The sequence below is a fragment of the Doryrhamphus excisus genome, linkage group LG7, assembly GCF_037039965.1.
Source record: "Doryrhamphus excisus strain RoL-2023G ecotype Guam linkage group LG7, RoL_Dexc_Guam_v1.1, whole genome shotgun sequence".
In the NCBI taxonomy this organism is placed as follows: domain Eukaryota; kingdom Metazoa; phylum Chordata; class Actinopteri; order Syngnathiformes; family Syngnathidae; genus Doryrhamphus; species Doryrhamphus excisus.
The window spans coordinates 16,108,247-16,126,184 of record NC_136363.1 but is presented as its reverse complement, the minus strand read 5'-3'; the positions used below and the strand labels follow the sequence as shown (position 1 = coordinate 16,126,184).

General features: G+C 42.1%; 1 protein-coding gene and 1 long non-coding RNA gene across 7 annotated transcripts in view; one reads left to right on the top strand and one right to left on the bottom strand.

The window, feature by feature from the left end:
- Positions 1 to 1,650, top strand: part of LOC131109212 (uncharacterized) — a 30,190-nt gene extending 28,540 nt beyond the window's left edge. The window contains exon 7 of one of the 5 annotated variants that reach the window (XR_013627754.1): positions 34 to 1,650. This is a non-coding gene — a long non-coding RNA (uncharacterized LOC131109212). Of the gene's footprint in view, positions 1 to 12 lie in introns of all 5 variants that reach the window. The other 4 variants (XR_013627757.1, XR_013627756.1, XR_013627755.1 and 1 more) reach the window with 4 other exon arrangements.
- insig1 (insulin induced gene 1) lies at positions 342 to 5,013 on the bottom strand. Of its 2 annotated transcripts, none has more exons than XM_058060945.2 (6): positions 4,880 to 5,013; positions 3,301 to 3,652; positions 2,397 to 2,521; positions 2,125 to 2,291; positions 1,949 to 2,048; positions 342 to 1,456 (listed from the first exon to the last, which is right to left on the bottom strand). In XM_058060945.2, exons 2-6 carry the CDS (start codon positions 3,644 to 3,646, stop codon positions 1,427 to 1,429), a joined length of 768 nt encoding a protein of 255 aa, XP_057916928.2. In that variant the 5' UTR covers positions 3,647 to 3,652; positions 4,880 to 5,013; the 3' UTR covers positions 342 to 1,426. The 2 variants fall into 2 exon arrangements, with proteins under 2 accessions (XP_057916928.2, XP_057916927.2); XM_058060944.2 differs by lacking the exon at positions 4,880 to 5,013 and adding an exon at positions 3,745 to 4,873.
- Positions 5,014 to 17,938: the final 12,925 nt, after the last annotated feature.

The following is a 17,938-nucleotide window of genomic DNA, read 5'->3' as shown; positions in this document are numbered from 1 at the left end:
TGTGTTCTCAAGATGCTGATGGCCTCTCCGCAGACAAAGAAGAGGAAGTGTTGATGCATGCCTAGAGCTTTCTAGACAGCCAGGGTATGGAGTCCCAATTGTCACCCCCAGACATTGGCCCTGCTCCCAGAAATGTCCCTCAGTGCAAAAGGTCAACCGTCAGCCCCCCTGCAAGGTATAAATAGCATCCAACAGGCCTGAAGGCTGCTATGAAGACATGGTGGTCGAGGACACGTTCCTCATGGTCCAGCAGTCAAGGGAGAAGACACGCACAATGATTCAATGTGACAACACACAATGAGCATGTAAGTATGTCCATAATAAAAGGCACTGAAAAGACATGTGGAGTAATGCTTTTATTTGTCCAAAAAGATAAAACACAGTAAAACATTGACGGTGCTTCACCACCTCAAAAAGTAAAGCTTCCTCAGCCACAAGCTTAGAAAAATAAGATTTTTCCTTCCGTTATGCTACTAAATGTACTTTGACACCTTATCAGTGGGACAGAAATGATAATAAATAAGATTGCACTTAACCTCCACCGAGCAAACGTTACTGAAGGTGACGAGCACCATGAGCGCCTTCTATCCACAAAGATCTATCAATGAACAATGATCAATACTACACAGCAATCACAGATTGCAAATGTCTGACATGCCCCTCCCTCCCCCACCCTCAGTTCCAGCCCAGTCCAAGAAGCGGCGGCGCCACTTCCACCATACCAGGTGGGAATGATGTGGAACGGTCTTTGGATACTGGCTATGTCTGGGCTCTCACCCCCTAATACGCTCATGTAGACCACGCCAGCTTCTGACATCGATACTGGCTCATTCCTGGGTTTAATCCTGCCCATTTGAGTTCCCTGAACACTGGCTAATTTCTGGGTTTGGTATGTCCCACTGTGACGTGTTATTCCCCAGATACGGTCTAATGTCTGGGCTCTACTTCCAATACTTAGCAGACAAAGGTTCCAGCAACGACAGTAATTAACCGTACATGGTCGAGAAATAGACTTCTTTTCAACAGCATTTGTTTCTACACTTAAATCGTCTGGCGACGCGACTTGCGGTGATTCTAATTGGCACTGATATTTCCTGCCTGTCTTCATTTCTCCATCACGTTATGTACAGTCACTTTAAGAAGCAAAAGACACAACGGAGCGTATTTGGGTGTGAATAAAATAAAAACAATACTTCATTTGGTTTGAAGAGGGAACATCTGAGGTCCCTCAATATCCCTTTTTGAGTCGACACTGCTGGAAGACGAGTCAAGTGAAAGTATGAGCAGCGTCCCATGTCCAAAAGGCAAACGTCCTGTCCTTGAGCGTGACAGACACTCTGTGGGGGCCAGGGGGTTGGCATGGCACGTTTGCTTTAAGACGACAAAACATAGAAGTCTTTTTCTTTTGTGGTGTGTCATCTTGTCTTCAGTCGCTGTGTGGCTTTTCAACACAACCCTGTGGACGACATGAAGACACGTGAGCACCAGTGGAACTTCAGGAACAATTTGTGCAGGGCTGTCAAATGGCAGGTGGATAAGTGGAGCTGTTGCATGAGAGAAAGCTGTAGTCTGTGTGGTCATGACTGTCATGACAATCACAGAATTGGCCCAAAATGATGTCATTGTGAGGAGAAGGAACATCTGTGTGGGAAGTATTTCCCTGGCGGACCGCTCAATCTCATCAAAAACAGTAAATCACTCCCTCCCCATATAAACATGTCAAAACGGTGGCAAAAAACCTGGAAATTCCTCTCATATGAATGAAAGCTAGCTTAGTTTAGCAGAGCATGCTAGTGTGGCTGTGTGTGTGCGACTCAGGCTGGGTGAATGTTTACACCGTGTTGTATTACAATGCTCGCTAATGACGAGTGGCGTCCTCCACAATGTACCTGTGGGGAGTGCAAACGTTTGTGTTTGCAAGTGAGAATGGCTTCATGATGAAACTTACCATGGCGAGTTGCCGCCCGATGTTTCCTACAGTGACGCCGCCTGAGAAGAATATACAGGGCAGCCAGGAGCGCACGTATAAGAAGTCTGGAGATGTGTACCTGACAAGAGGAAGGCCTTATTTAAGAGCTGACCTTTCCGACCAAAACTTTGAGTGTTGTGTTTGAGTGCACATACTGGTAGACGCCGTTGTAGACCAGGAGCTGAGTGATGACTGTGGCGAGGAAGGCTGTGGTGACACCCAACCCAAAGCCGCTGCGGGATCGGTCAAAGGTCCACCACAGGCCAAGCGACAAGGCAGCCAGGGTGAGTGACAGCTGCACATTGTTGTCAAAGTCCAGTTTCTGTCAATGCAGCCAGTTAAGGTCAATGCAACATGGCAGCAAATATTTACAGCCCCAATGACTGAATAATAACTGATCTAGATCTACGTCTGTACGGAAGGATACAACACTGGCGTGGTTGATGCCCACAAAGACGGCAATGCACCTCATTACGCTCGCCCACTCCCGCTTGAACTTGTGCGGTTCTCCCAAGTGGCTGTCCAGACACGGATACAGCAGACCAACCACAGCTGCAAGGAAATGCACAACATTTGGAGTTGAACCTTCAAGTCAGCACACTTCAAACACTTTCATCATGATCAACTTGGAATGTTTTCCAGCACCTGACAGTTGTACGAAATTGAATTTATAGCACTAAATATTAGTACAAAGCAACACTGAGTTATTACTCTACTTGACATAATGCAATATATATGAATAGGTGTTTTGGTTTCATTTTAAGAACTGCAATTTAATTTCCTGTGTTATTACCCCCATCGTCTAGATTTTAATAAGCCGGTGTGGCAACAATGAATAATAACATTCATTAAAGATCATTAAAAAGAGGGACGCCCTGTGTTGTTATTTGACGCCCTCGCACTTCCCGCTTCTTCCCTTTCAAGCCCCGCCCCTTCATCACCCGTTATGACTCTACCCAATGAGCGCCCGACTCGCCTGGTGTCGTGCTTGCGGGGGCCAATCAGAGGCACGGGATATCAAAGAAGCAGCCCACACTTTACCCTTACATGACCGCCAAACAAAACCTTACATAATGGCCAACAAAAAAGTAGCCAAGCGATGAATCGTCAACGCACGATGGCCGTGACGATGTCCTCACCCGAACCTCAACTGTTGTTGTCCTTTATTTTATGACTGCTTACAATCTGAAATGTCGTAAACGAACTATCGTTGGCTAAAAGATTTATCTATGTTGAGATAGCAATCCATCTTAGAGAGCAACGGTATTGTCTTTGTGCCAACACAATACAAGTTACATATATTTTCGGTGGTATTGGACGGTAGGGCTTACCTGCCCCGGTGCCGCAGCACGGAGGTATCCACCAGGCAGACGAAAACAAAGTTGTCATGACCTCTTCTGGGAAAAGCGTGACATTTCTTTGTATTTGCAGCAAGTTGAGCACCAGGGCGAGCAGCACACCCACGGTGAAGAGCACCAAACCCCGGCGGATCAGGTTGAATGTCCGGTCTCGCTGTAGAGAGCCATAGGCGCTGCTCAGTACCGACGCGATGATGGACATCATATCCTCGCCTTTGGACGACAACCAGCTAGCTGCAGACGGCGACGACGACGAGAACTTGCTCTCCACACTCGGTGCACAGGAGCAGCTCCAGCAGTGCTCCTCCAGGCTGGACATTTGGCACTTTGGAGTTGATCAAAAACATACAATGAAACACCAATAATGTTAGCTTGAGTCCTCAACCAACATTACATGTTATAGCTTGTCCTTCTTACCTTGATCTATCACTGACGCCACTAGTCGCTTTATTAAACCTCTTAAAGCAAAGTTTAAATGTTTTCACATCATCGTCATCAAGCCAAGCAAAGAGAAGCAAGACAAAGACAAATTAGTGCCTCCCTTGGTCGAATGAAGCTTCCACTACTGAGGTAACACAATCACAGCTGTGTCGGGTGAGACTCGGCAGCCAATCACAGGCTGGCGTCTGATATGACGCCACTTCACCCCACCTCCCCACGCGCCACAACAAGGGTAATAGGCGGAAGTTGCAACACAAATACCGGATGTTGAAAATCATGCTCGCTATTATTGTGTTCTTTCGTACAAGCAGTGGATTTATTTCCCACAATGAATGTTTTGAACCTTATAGAAAATCTAAAATAAAAAGAAAACATTTTCAACAAAAGTCACTGTTGGAGTTATTCAATTAGATTCAGCTCCAGAACCCTCCCTCCTCAATTGCCATTTTTCATGAACAATGGCGGCTAACAAGCTAAATGGCTCAAATTTTAAAGTATAAGTACTCACCACTAATGAATGATAGATCATTAAACGCAAACACGCTAGCAAATTTGCTGATGTCTGTTGTGGGGCCACATTCCAGCTTAGTCTGAAAAGGCTTGCGGTAACTAGTCATTTGTCTTTCACTTTTGCATCTTACAGCAGCATTAGTGCTTTCAAAAAACAAAAAACATAAGTGAAGCATAAAGCTATGTAAAAATTGTAGACTTTTTTTTAAAACCAGTGTTATGCATTTAGGTATGCTGTATATATTTTGCCTGTGTTAACATGTATTTATCAATTATTACTCACTTGAATGACAAAAACAGCAAAAATCAGCTAATTTCAGAGGCTATGAATGCTTATGTCGGGGGGGGGTATCTTCTGTATATAGTTATACATAACCCCAATGACAGCAAAATAACCTCTGTCTGATTTGTTTATTGCAAAAAGTATGCAAAAATGACTCAACCGACTCTGGTGCAGATTAGCATTTAATGCCTTGCCATCTTCTAACTGAAGATTCTTCACGATATTTCCAAAGCAATGCATGAGATGGTGGTCAATAGAGCACAAAGTAAGCATGCAAAACTGCTGCAACAGATGTTTCCAGACAAAAGGTGTACATACCAGTGTGATTCCCCTGCAGGGTGACTATTGTGTCCCACACAGAGACACACACCTTTATACTGTAGCAGCCTGTTGTGAATGAGGTCAGTGGCACAAGTTTTTGCAAGCCTTCATGTTGTTTGCCGAGTGGGTGTGGCCTGCCAGGACATGTCAGGCTGTACATCATGTGATCATATCACTGCAGGGTTCAACGCCCGGACCACGTTCTCTTTCAGTGCCCTGCAACAACAGCAGCAGGAAACTTGTTTTGCAAGAAACTATGAGACAATGAGATAACAGGAGAAGAAAATGTAAACATGCGGGAAAAAACATCCATATGTTCGTGTTTTGCCAAGCCATATCTGAATACACTAAGTTTGATCTATGTGATTATTATAATTCTTGCATTCGTCATTCACACCACAATAGCCATTTTCTATTTTGTTGGTTTGGAGCAACTTGAATAAATCCCTACAAAGCAATCATATATAACCTCTTATACCACCCGGCTCTTTCGTGTGCCCTAGTGGCTCCTTGGAGCTTTTTGATAAATGTTTGAAAATGGATGGGGACAAAGTTTTAATATGTTTTTTGTAGGAGGACAAACATGACACAAACGTTCTTAACATTTGCCAATGCTGAAAAAAATGTGTAGAGTAAATATTAAATGTGATCATTTCTGTCAACGAAGATTTACGTCATAGCCTGCGACACACGTTTCTATCAGCAGGGCGGGAAGCCAGGCAGGTGGCTTTTGTAAACAAACCGGCGGCTGTGTGATGGGCCATGGATCCCAAAGGGAAAAATAGAAAAATAACTGAGGAGAACAGAGGATTCAAGGTTTCTTTGACCGAATCATTTGCATTCATTGCATTCATCTTACATGCCCGATGTTGAGAAGCTGACCAGTCATGTCAGAAAACAAAAGTCACATTAAACGGGTAAGAACACAATCCTGTCATAGGCACATATTTAGTAAGTGGCTGTTTTTATAAAGTGATTTGTGATTTTCGTCAGTATATATTTGGAAGGACACTTTGCGATATTATTGTGTTTTGTTGCTCTGGTCTGAGTGTTACAGGCATTTGCCTTGGACAGCCACGTTGGGTGAACTTGTTTGACCTTTGAACCAGGAAGTTTGTCCGGTATGAAATGCCTCAGGGCTGGAATGTTAAAATAAAGTTGGTTAGAAGCAACAGGTAACATTTTCCTTCTCTACTGAAGTCAGGTCGCCCTTACTATGGTTCGGAGCTGACTAACACTAACAAGTTAACATGAGGATAGTTAGCTACGTTGGTTAACACAAGTTAACACACAAGTTAACACGAGGATAACTGCGATGGTTGCTTGTCAAAAGAGAAAAGGACAGCTCTCGCGTTTTACCCTTGCACCGACTTGCTTGGCATTTGCACAGATATCAAACTTAAACTGTATTAGTTCGATTTTATATACTTTACCTTTTCAAAAGGCTGTTGTTTTATTTTTATAAATGCCGGCTGCGTTTTATTGCATTCTGTTTGTTGCCCAGATAAGGGGCACGTCTTGCACGTTCCATTTTGTTGTTTTTTCGAATCCTGAAAATAAAAATGACATCAAAAATCGGATGTCTTTATTGCATTTCTTTAATTTCATCAAAGCAATGAAACATAATTTTATTAATATAGTAATGAAGTTAAACTTGAGGCGCCATGGTACAACAAAGTAGTCGCGTGGTGCGTCATTCCCTACAGGATGCGCTGCAGGGAAAATACATTTATAAATATATATAATAAATTTTGTCATGAAGGGTCATTATGTATTTGTAGCCAACTTAGTCATTTTGATAGTAGGCTAATATTGATACATACAGCATGTGTTTCCTTCATTATAAGGCTTATATAAGGCTTTTGATTTTTTGCTGCTCCAGACACATTTGTTTTTTGTTTTTTGGTCCAATATGGCTCTTTCAACATTTTGGGTTGCCGACCCCTGTCTTATATAAGCTACTAATAAACAAACGTTAAAAAAACCTGTGAATGACTTTCTAACCTACAATTTTTACCATTATTAGAGCCCTCTAGAAAGGAAATAACACCCCAATTAGTTAGGACAATTCCAAGTGGCCCTTGGACTCGGACTTCAGTCTGATGACTTGAAAATACTTGATTCCTTTGAATCTGCCTCACTGAATGCATCTATTAACTCCCAATCAGGTTTAAGAGTAACAGCCTCGGCAGTGATGCACCATGCTGTTTAGAGAGTGAGGAACTCTGGCGCATAAAGTAAGGTAGGCGTAGTCACGGATGTGGATGTAATATTATACTCCTCATAAAGTACAGTTCTGCTGCCCACACTTAGCAACATTATGAAACAAAAAATAAGCACCATGCATAATTATCAATGTTTAAATTCAGACTTCTTACGCAACAATTTCTTTAAACTCAATGGGGTTACAAAGCCAGTTCAAAACTACATTGCCATTTGGGGAGATATCAAAAAGTAACATAAAAGCACCGTAAAATAGAAAAAAATAACAAACAAAGGGTTATCTTAACTCTATGTCATTTAGAAACTGTAATATAAGCTTCTATGCTAGGACCGTTTTAAAAATACAGCCATTAAATGGGTCACATCGACCGTGTTTGTAGCTCTGCTAAAATAGCAGTTAGCTTGTTTTGCTTTTAAATGGCACCATTTGCGAGACTGCACCATCGGGTTATACAGTTGTTTAAAAACAAAAGTTTGACTCACCGCTGAGTGTATGGTTACTACTTTGAGTCAGTCAATTTCCAGTACACAGTAACTTGTAAACTGGGTGCCAAATAAGATAAATAGAACAGCTAGGTGATTAAAGGTTCAGACAACACCACACATCTACAGTGCATCCGGAAAGTATTCACACCGCTTCACTTTTTCTACATTTTGTCATGTTACAGCCTCATTCCAAATTGTATTAAATTAATCTCTTACCTCAAAATTCTACACAAAATACTCCATTATGACAATGTGAAAAAGTTTTTTTTTTTTTTACTTTTTTTGAATTTATTAAAAATAGAAAACAAAAAAATCACTTTTACATAAGTATTCACAGCCTTTGCCATGAAGCTCAAAATTGAGCTCAGGTGCATCTTTTTTCCACTGATCATCCTTGAGATCTTTCTACAGCTTAATTGGAGTCCACCTGCAGTAAATTCAGTTGATTGGACATGATTTGGAAATATAATAACTGTCTATATAAGGTCCCACAGTTGACTGTGCATGTCAGAGCACAAACACCAAGCATGAAGTCAAAAGAACTGTCTGTAGACCTGCGAGACAGGATTGTCTTGAGGCACAAATCTGGGGAAGGATACAGAAAAAATTCTGCTGCTTTGAAGGTCCCAATGAGCACAGTGGCCTCCATTATTCGTAAATGGAAGACGTTTGGAACCACCAGGACTCTTCCTAGAGCTGGCCGGCCTTCTAAACTGAGCGATCGGGGAAGAAGGGCCTTAGTCAGGGAGGTGACCAAGGCCCCGATGGTCACTCTGTCAGAGCTCCAGTGTTCCTCTGTGGAGAGAGGAGAGCCTTCCAGAAGGACAACCATCTCTGCAGCAATCCACCAATCAGGCCTGTATGGTAGAGTGGCCAGACGAAAGCCATCAAACCCGAGAATTTTGTTTGTCATGGTCTGAGAGTCATTCAGGTGCTTTTTGGCAAATGCCAGACGGGCTGCCATGTTCCTTTTACTAAGGAGTGGCTTTCGTTTTCAATTTTGAGCTTCATGGCAAAGGCTGTGAATACTTATGTAAATGTGATTTTTTTGTTTTCTATTTTTAATAAATTCAAAAAAAGTCAAAAAAAAACTTTTTCACATTGTCATAATGGAGTATTTTGTGTAGAATTTTGAGGTAAGAGATTAATTTAATACAATTTGGAATGAGGCTGTAACATGACAAAATGTAGAAAAAGTGAAGCGCTGTGAATACTTTCCGGATGCACTGTATACTACAAGCAGTTCAGAATCAATGTTCATCAAATAACGTCCAGGATGCATACTAGAGACCAGGGGAGGGCAAAACGTTTGATTCATGGGCCCCACCGGATTAAAAATCCACACCGGCTGGTTTTGTTTACATCTGCCATCCCAGTGGCAACGGTCGCGGCGGAGGTCTTGCGGTAATTCATCGCGAGAAGTGGAAAGTCCTGCCAGTGACGGTCTCTGCATTCACTTCATTTGGATGCACTGTTTTTATGCTCCCTGGGTGCTCTCCCACTGTCGTCGCCACCATTTACTGTCCCCCTAAGCCCCACACTGACTTTTTAACTAACTTTGCCTCCCTCCTTACACAACTCTCCACTCTGTCATATAACCTAATACTGCAGGGAGATTTCAACATACATATAGACAATAAAACTCTCCCACTCACCAGAGACTTTCTATTATGCCTTGTAGCGTAGGCTTTTACCAAAGGTATCAAAATGATTAAAAATAGGAACAATGGTTGGGCGCCAGACAGGGACAAGATAAACTGACCTGTCAATTTACAAGATAACCTTTGGATTTATTCATCCGGCTAGCTTAACCTGTGCTACAGAAGTGAATAAAAAAATACATAAGATACTCAAAGTCAATATAATTTATATTCAAATCCAGAAAAAGAACATTCAAATTATTCAAATCATCATTTGCATTTACTTCCTTCAAAAAAAATCCAATTCTTCATATTATCATTTATATTCAATGCATTCACAAAGAATCCTTCAAATCATCATTTATATTCAATGTAATCACAAAAAATCCTTCAAATTCTCATAATGAAAATAGTCATATTCACAAAATAATCTACTGCAAACTCAAAAGCGGATTCACAAAAAATAAATTAAATGTCCATTAATTAAGTCCGATAAATTAGGAACCCAGATAGTCTTTTCCCTCTGTGAGGCGTGGGAGTGTGTGTGTGTGTATGTGTATGTGTGTGTGTAGTGTTTGCAGGGGGTTAAATAGTTCACAAGTCCTTTCACAATCAGTTCAGTCCAGTTCGATATGAAAGAAGGGGCAATGATTAGTGTAGGGGTATGGGTTGGGAGCTGTAATGTTCCAGGAGCTGAGGAAACCAGAAGGTAAGGGGAATGTGAGGAGAAAGGAAAATGGAGGAAGCCAGGAGAGTCAAAGGCAGGAGACCAGACTTAGCTTTTGCCGACAAAAGAGGACGGACAAAACCGCCACGGACAGCAGGTCCAACAGAGCCTCAGATCCAACCTGCTTCAAGAAACTTTCTTCTTTACCGCTGATAATTTGTCTTGCCTCAGTTTCTCCTTCAGTTTCCACATTTACTTGAGTTCATTCCTTTTTCGATTAGTGTCTTGAATGACTTAAAAATAATCTGCTATTAGTTCTGATCGTCTCCTTTCTTTTCCACTCTCACTTCACACACGGAATCTCCTTTTCCTCTGCCCTTTGTTCTCTTCATGCTCACAGGTGTTCCCTAATTAAATCACTTCCCCCTCCTTCTCCTGCTCAGGTGGCCAGAATTATTTGAGGTTTCCTCTCTTCTCTGCCACATCTCCCCCCCCTCTTCTTCCGAGCTTTCCTGCAGGATATCGAGTACTTTTCGTCTTTCCATATGTTCCAGGTCCTCAGCAGTAGGGTAGAAAGGTTTAAGATTACAAACATGTACAGTTCTTACATCCTGACCTGTATCCTCAAAAACCACTCTGTAGTTCAGGGGTCCAAGTTGTTTAACTACACGGTAGGGTCCTTTCCACTTTTTTCCTAGTTTGGAGGTGAACTTATCCTTTGCCTGTGACTGAGGAAAATTCCTTACCCACACTCTCTGTCGAGGTCTGAAACTAACAGTTCTGCGGTTTTTGTTGTAATTTCTCAGTTGCCTAAGTTTTGATTTTCTTATGTTTTCCTCAACAGCGGTTTTGAGTTGTTTCATGCGGTGGACCACATCATAGGCTGGTTTATCAGGGGGATAAATCTGTCCTTTGAGAACTTTGTCTATTGGGCTAATGAGCTTTCTACCAATTTGCAACTCTGCAGGGGTTACACCAGTAGTTTCTTGAACAGCAGAATTTATTGCAAATCTAAACTCAGGAAGGTATTGATCCCACCTGGCATGATTATTATCCAGATAAGAGGCTATCATACATTTCAAATTACGATTCACTCTTTCAGTCATATTAGTTTGTGGATGATAGGCAGTGGTTAGTTTGGGAGTCACAGTCCATTGTTCACAGAGTTCACGGAAAACTGCTGACACAAACTGTGATCCTCGATCAGACAAGATGTAATCAGGTACACCCCATCTTGTGAAGATTTCTTTTCTCAGGAATCGGGCTACTGTTTGGGCTGTAGCAGTTCGTAATGGACTCAATTCAACCCAACGTGTAAAGTAATCCACCACAACCAACAGATACTCATTTCTATCAGGATTTTTTGGTAAAGGACCCATAAGATCAATACCTAACATTTCATTAGGGCTTTTGACAGTGGTTTGTTGGATTTTTCCAGCAGGTTTTTGGTTATCTGCTTTCAGACTTTGACAAACATGACATGTCTTAATGAAGTTTTTTACATCAGTCCACATTCCAGGCCAATATGCCACTTCATAAAGTCGTTTATAGGTTTTGAAAATTCCAGCATGTCCACTTAAAGGGTTCTCATGATAGTTCTGAAGAATCTCCTGAACCAGACTGCGAGGAATGTAAAGCCTATAGTGGATTTCATTTTCAGACATTTGCTTTTTGTGATACAATTTGTCTTCCAGAATGACAAACTCCTGTTTTACTTTTTTGTTTCCTTCAGCTAGCTGCTTCATGACTTGTTCCACATTTATGTCCTTCTTTTGTTCTTCCCAAACCCGGTCAAGGGATATTTGAAGGTTCTCCTCTTTTTTATTAGAGTACAGAAAACATCTGCTGTGGCAAGGAATCCTGGAAAGAGCATCTGGAGCACCATTAAGTTTCCCCTTGCGGTATTCTACGATAAAGTCAAATCTCTGTAATCTCAGAGCCCATCTGATCAACCGACTAGTAGTTTTTGTGGATGAGAGGACCCATTTCAAGGCAGAATGGTCTGTGATTACAGTAAAGAGCGTTGGTTCAAGATAGTGTTGCCATCTTTCTAGAGCCCAAATGATTGCAAGACATTCTTTTTCTGTTACAGAGTAATTCATTTCAGCTCTGTTTAAGGTCCTGCTGGCATATGCCAGAACCACTTCAGTTCCACTGTTCTCCTTCTGTGTTAACACTGCTCCTAGACCAGTATTGCTTGCGTCAGTGTAGACGAAGAAAGGCAAGTCTGGATTTGGGTGACCTAAGATAGGTGGAGAGGTCAAACTGGACTTAAGCTGGTCAAAGGCCTGCTGGCAAGCTTGGCTCCAGATGAAAGGGTTTCCCTTTTTCTTAAGGTCATTTAAGGGTTGAGCAGTTTTTGAGAAGTCTGGTACAAACTTGTGATACCATCCGGCAAGTCCTAAGAATCTCTGAACTTCTTTGAGATTTGTTGGCACTGGATAGGCCTGAATGGCCTCCACTTTGTCAGGATCAGCTCTGACTCCTTTACCAGAAACAATGTGACCAAGAAATCTGATTTCTCTGAGACAGAATTTGGACTTCTTCAGATTGATGGTCAGATTGGCCTTCTGGAGTCGATCTATTACCATCTGCAGACGCTCAAAATGTTGAGTGACAGATGAAGAATAAACAATTATGTCATCTAGATAAACTAGACAAATCTCTCCCCGCAGACCCTCCAAGACTCTTTCCATGAGTCTTTGGAAAGTGGCTGGTGCATTCTTTAGACCAAAAGGCATGACATTGAAGTGGTACAGTCCAGAGTGGGTGACAAAAGCAGTTTTCGCTTTGCTGACAGGATCCATGGGCACCTGCCAGTATCCGCTGTTCAAGTCAATAGTGGAAAAGAGAGAGGCTCCAGACAGTGACTCCAGAATTTCATTGATGTTAGGCAGAGGATATGCATCTGTTTCAGTTGCAGCATTCACTTTTCTAAAATCCACGCAAAATCTGTGGCCACCATCTTTTTTTGGTGGGAGGACTACAGGAGAGGCCCATCCAGAATGAGAGGGTTCCACAACTCCAGTGGAAATCATCTCCCTTAACTGTTCCTCAACGATTGCTTGTTTAGCAGGTGACAACCTGTATGGTCTTTGTTTGATTGGGATGACATTAGTGGTATATATGGTGTGCTGTAAAACATCAGTCTTTCCTGGTTTATTTGTACAGACTTGTGGGTGAGACTCAAGAATCTGTTTTAAGTGTTTCTTTTCTCCATCTTGCAAATGAGCCTCAGATACAGCAATGTTAATGTAATCTTTGACTTCCATTCGCACTGGCTCGAGGGAGAGATTGGGAGGTGGTACTGAACTTATAAGCGCAAGTTTCTGACCCTGATGGCTTAGGAGAGGTGATGACCCTGCCTTATCACTCTTCTGGGGGAGGGATGCATTACCTGGCTGAAAGGGATAAGTAAGAGAGGGGTCTGACTTAAAGCTATAAACTCTATCAGCCACACTGATTATCATTCCGACACTAGAAATATAATCAAGGCCAAGAACTATACCATAAGCCAGAGCTTCTGGTCCAAGTACAGCTACTGGTAAACTGGTCATGTGCCCTTGAAGATCGATAGAAAGGTTCTCCCACCCAATTGGAGTGGCTGCTTCCCCATTAGCTAAATACAAGGGGCCTTCTACCCATGGTTGAAGATTAGCTGTTGAGCCCTTTAATTCTACCCACAGATACTCATGAATGAGGGTGTAACTAGCTCCTGTGTCAACTATGGCTTTTCCACGCCATGTACCGATTGAAACTGGCACTAGGAGTTGTTGGGGACTAGACAAAGCACCAAGGGGCTCACCTTTAACCTCTGACCTTGCCTCATTTGAGGCTTTCCGGACTCGTGAAGATGTTGGTCGGAAGAATTTTTTTGATTTTATCAGTGATACAGAACCATTCCCAGGCATTCCCTTTGGTTTTAAAGCTCGTGGAGGATGTTTGGACACCTGCTGGGGATTAATGGAACGGCCAGGTGTACTGTAATGTGGGCAAGAACCCGGAGGATGATTACCATTACATCTCCAACATAAAACAGGGGGTCTGGTTTTGTCAACAGGCTGACCTGAGTTTGTATTTTTTGGAACGGGGTTGACATGTTTAACATTCACTCTCTGATTGTATTCCAACTGCTGTTCCTGGTCTTTTTCTATTTGGTGACCCAGGCGGACTAGATCTTCAACAGTGTCAACTCTGCCTCTGAGCTGACTGGCAAGAAGAGGGTTAATATTTCTCAGAATCATTTTCACTATGCTAGCTTCTGTTAGAGTAGGCTTCCATCTTTTGCAGAGGGCTCTGTAAGAAAAAGCGAAGTCTCTGATAGTTTCCTTCTCTTGTTGTTTTCTTGTCCTGACCCGTTCAGCCAGCTCGTCTTCATAATCTTCTGATAAGAAAGCAGAAAGGAAAACAGTTTCAAACTGACTCCAAGTAGTCACTTTAGATCTTGCGATTTCCCACCAGTCACGAGCAGTCCCCTGGAGTACAGTTCTGAAAGTTGCTAAAATCTCAGTGTCGGATAAGGGATGTAGGGCAAGAAAATCATGACACTTGGAAAGATAATTGAGAGGATCAGGATCATCATCAGTTGAACCATAGGTTGGAAAGGTCAACCTGATATGATCACTTTTCACAGCTGATGTGGTGTGAATAGGTATCGAAGGTTTTTCTATTGAACAAGAAGGAGAGCTTTCTTGAGAGGGACTAAGAGTGGCTTTGGTCATGATAGCTTCAAGTTTTCTCTCCAAAGAAGAAGTTTTTTGTTCCAGACTTTGTAATTGTTCTTTACTCTCAGCTTCTACTTTCTCCAGATTATTAGTCAGCTTTGTTAGCTCCACATTAGCTGCCTGTATCATTTTTGACAACTCATAGATGCTTTTTTGAGTATCTGTATGAAAACACTTGAGCTCTCCTTGAACTTCAGCTTGAAGTTGCTCTACCATAAAGCGAATCTCTGACAGAAGAGAGATTTCAGAATTTTTCAATTCCTCTTCCAGGATCAGTTTGGTTCCTTTCACAATATTATCAATTTCTCTTTCCATTCCTTCTTTGTAAGATCCAATATTTGTAATGAGTTGGCGATGATTTGTGCTAATAAGATCTTTAAGTTCTTTAAGGTGGTCATTTGCTGTGTGTTGATTTTCTTTCAAACATGTTGTTAGGTCTTTAAGGGCTAAACTTTGATCTTCTATTCCTTTATTAACTCGGTCCCAACCCTCCTGGGTTTTTGCTACCAGTTGATGCAAGTTCCGAGCAGGAGTAGGGATGGCTTGTGGAAGATCACATTGTACTGGAGATACGGAATAAGAAGGAGAAACATTGAGATTCAGATGTCTGCTTTCTGGATCAGGTGAAGAGGACACTGCTTCAGATTCCCAAGCCAGAGATTGATGGACAAAAGAAATATTTTCATGTGGGGGAACAAATGTATAATGGCCAGAGGCGTCAGTTATTCCACCTTGTGGCTGATGGGGAGTTGTGAAGTAAGTCTGTAAGTGTGCACTATTTACACCATAGTTATGGACAGGGGTATGAACATCAGGAGCTTCTATATCCAGAGAAACTGATGGTGACACTGAAGAAGTCTGCTGATTATCCATAATGTAAGTTGTGTGATATATCAAAATAAATTAGGTGAGATGTGCATTTTTCATTAACTGCAGCATTACAGAGTCAATCACAGCAATCAAAGCAGTATACCCACAGCAGCAATCCAAAGTAGCTTGCGAAAACCCTTAATGCATGCAGGATAGCATCAAAGAACAGTTAACATGCATAACATTGACAAAAACATTCAAACATGCAAGAGTATTAGCAAAAACATAAGCATTGCATAGTATAGCACATCAAAACAACAATTGCAGCTTTAACTCATGGCCTCGGCCCCACATTGGGCGCCATTTCTGTAGCGTAGGCTTTTACCAAAGGTATCAAAATGATTAAAAATAGGAACAATGGTTGGGCGCCAGACAGGGACAAGATAAACTGACCTGTCAATTTACAAGATAACCTTTGGATTTATTCATCCGGCTAGCTTAACCTGTGCTACAGAAGTGAATAAAAAAATACATAAGATACTCAAAGTCAATATAATTTATATTCAAATCCAGAAAAAGAACCTTCAAATTATTCAAATCATCATTTGCATTTACTTCCTTCAAAAAAAATCCAATTCTTCATATTATCATTTATATTCAATGCATTCACAAAGAATCCTTCAAATCATCATTTATATTCAATGTAATCACAAAAAATCCTTCAAATTCTCATAATGAAAATAGTCATATTCACAAAATAATCTACTGCAAACTCAAAAGCGGATTCACAAAAAATAAATTAAATGTCCATTAATTAAGTCCGATAAATTAGGAACCCAGATAGTCTTTTCCCTCTGTGAGGCGTGGGAGTGTGTGTGTGTGTATGTGTATGTGTGTGTGTAGTGTTTGCAGGGGGTTAAATAGTTCACAAGTCCTTTCACAATCAGTTCAGTCCAGTTCGATATGAAAGAAGGGGCAATGATTAGTGTAGGGGTATGGGTTGGGAGCTGTAATGTTCCAGGAGCTGAGGAAACCAGAAGGTAAGGGGAATGTGAGGAGAAAGGAAAATGGAGGAAGCCAGGAGAGTCAAAGGCAGGAGACCAGACTTAGCTTTTGCCGACAAAAGAGGAGGGACAAAACCGCCACGGACAGCAGGTCCAACAGAGCCTCAGATCCAACCTGCTTCAAGAAACTTTCTTCTTTACCGCTGATAATTTGTCTTGCCTCAGTTTCTCCTTCAGTTTCCACATTTACTTGAGTTCATTCCTTTTTCGATTAGTGTCTTGAATGACTTAAAAATAATCTGCTATTAGTTCTGATCGTCTCCTTTCTTTTCCACTCTCACTTCACACACGGAATCTCCTTTTCCTCTGCCCTTTGTTCTCTTCATGCTCACAGGTGTTCCCTAATTAAATCACTTCCCCCTCCTTCTCCTGCTCAGGTGGCCAGAATTATTTGAGGTTTCCTCTCTTCTCTGCCACATCCTTGACAGTTTTGGACTCCACCAATACATTGACTTCCCGACACATACCAAAGGACACACACTGGATCTGCTCTGCTGCTCTGGCCTCACCCCCTCCAACTGCACCGCCGACAAACTTCCAATAACGGACCACTTCCTCCTCTCATTCAGCACTACACTCTGCCTCTCTTCAATCAAACCTCCACGTCTCATCTCCTTCAGGAACGTAAAGGACATTAATGTTGACACTCTCTGCTCCGAAATTTCCTGTATCCCAATCCCGGATTTTCCTTCCAACCCTGATGTTCTCACAGCTCTTTACAACACTGGTCTAAACAATATCCTCAACTCTATTGCCCCACTGAAAACTCGGACTGTTTCTTTTTCATCATCTGCACCTTGGTTCACCCCTGAACTCCGGACAATGAAATCTAAAGGACGACAACTGGAACGGCTCTATAAAAAAACTGGACTCACAATACACAAAAACATCTACAATACCCACATTCTCCAGTACAAAGACGCCATTGCACACCGTAAATCTGCTTATTACTCTGGACTCATGACATCCAACAAAGGAAATACCAAATCACTTTTTTCGTTACTTAACAAGATCCTCCAGCCTCCCCACTCTTTACCCCCCCACTTTTACTCAACTGACACCTGTAACTCACTGATGGTTTTCTTCAATGACAAAATTAACTCTATTCATCAGCACCTCTGCTCACAACCGCCTCCTCTCCCCACACCCGAACCCTTTCTTTACAGTCAGCCTTTTTCCTCCTTTCAACTCCCCACTGCCTCCCCACTGCCATCCACAAATCCAAGCCCTCCACATGCCAGCTGGACCCCATCCCCACAATCCTGGTCAAATCCTGCCTCTCCTCTCTGCTTCCTCTTATTTCTGCCATTATCCACTCTTCACTGTCTACCGGTACTGTCCCCCCAGCCTTCAAAACTGCTGTAGTCACCCCAATCCTGAAAAAACCTGGTTCAGATCCCAACAACTTCAATAACCTCCGCCCTATCTCCAACTTACCCTTC

What these genes read in the sequence shown, in the direction of transcription:
- insig1 (XM_058060945.2), bottom strand. Translation starts at nt 3,646, where the DNA reads ATGTCCAGCCTGGAGGAGCACTGCTGGAGCTGCTCCTGTGCACCGAGT. An exon ending in GCATCAACCACGCCAGTGTT is followed by an intron (nt 2,292 to 2,396) that starts GTATCCTTCCGT and finishes CTGCATTGACAG; the next exon opens with AAACTGGACTTTGACAACAA. An exon ending in GTCTACAACGGCGTCTACCA is followed by an intron (nt 2,049 to 2,124) that starts GTATGTGCACTC and finishes TCCTCTTGTCAG; the next exon opens with GTACACATCTCCAGACTTCT.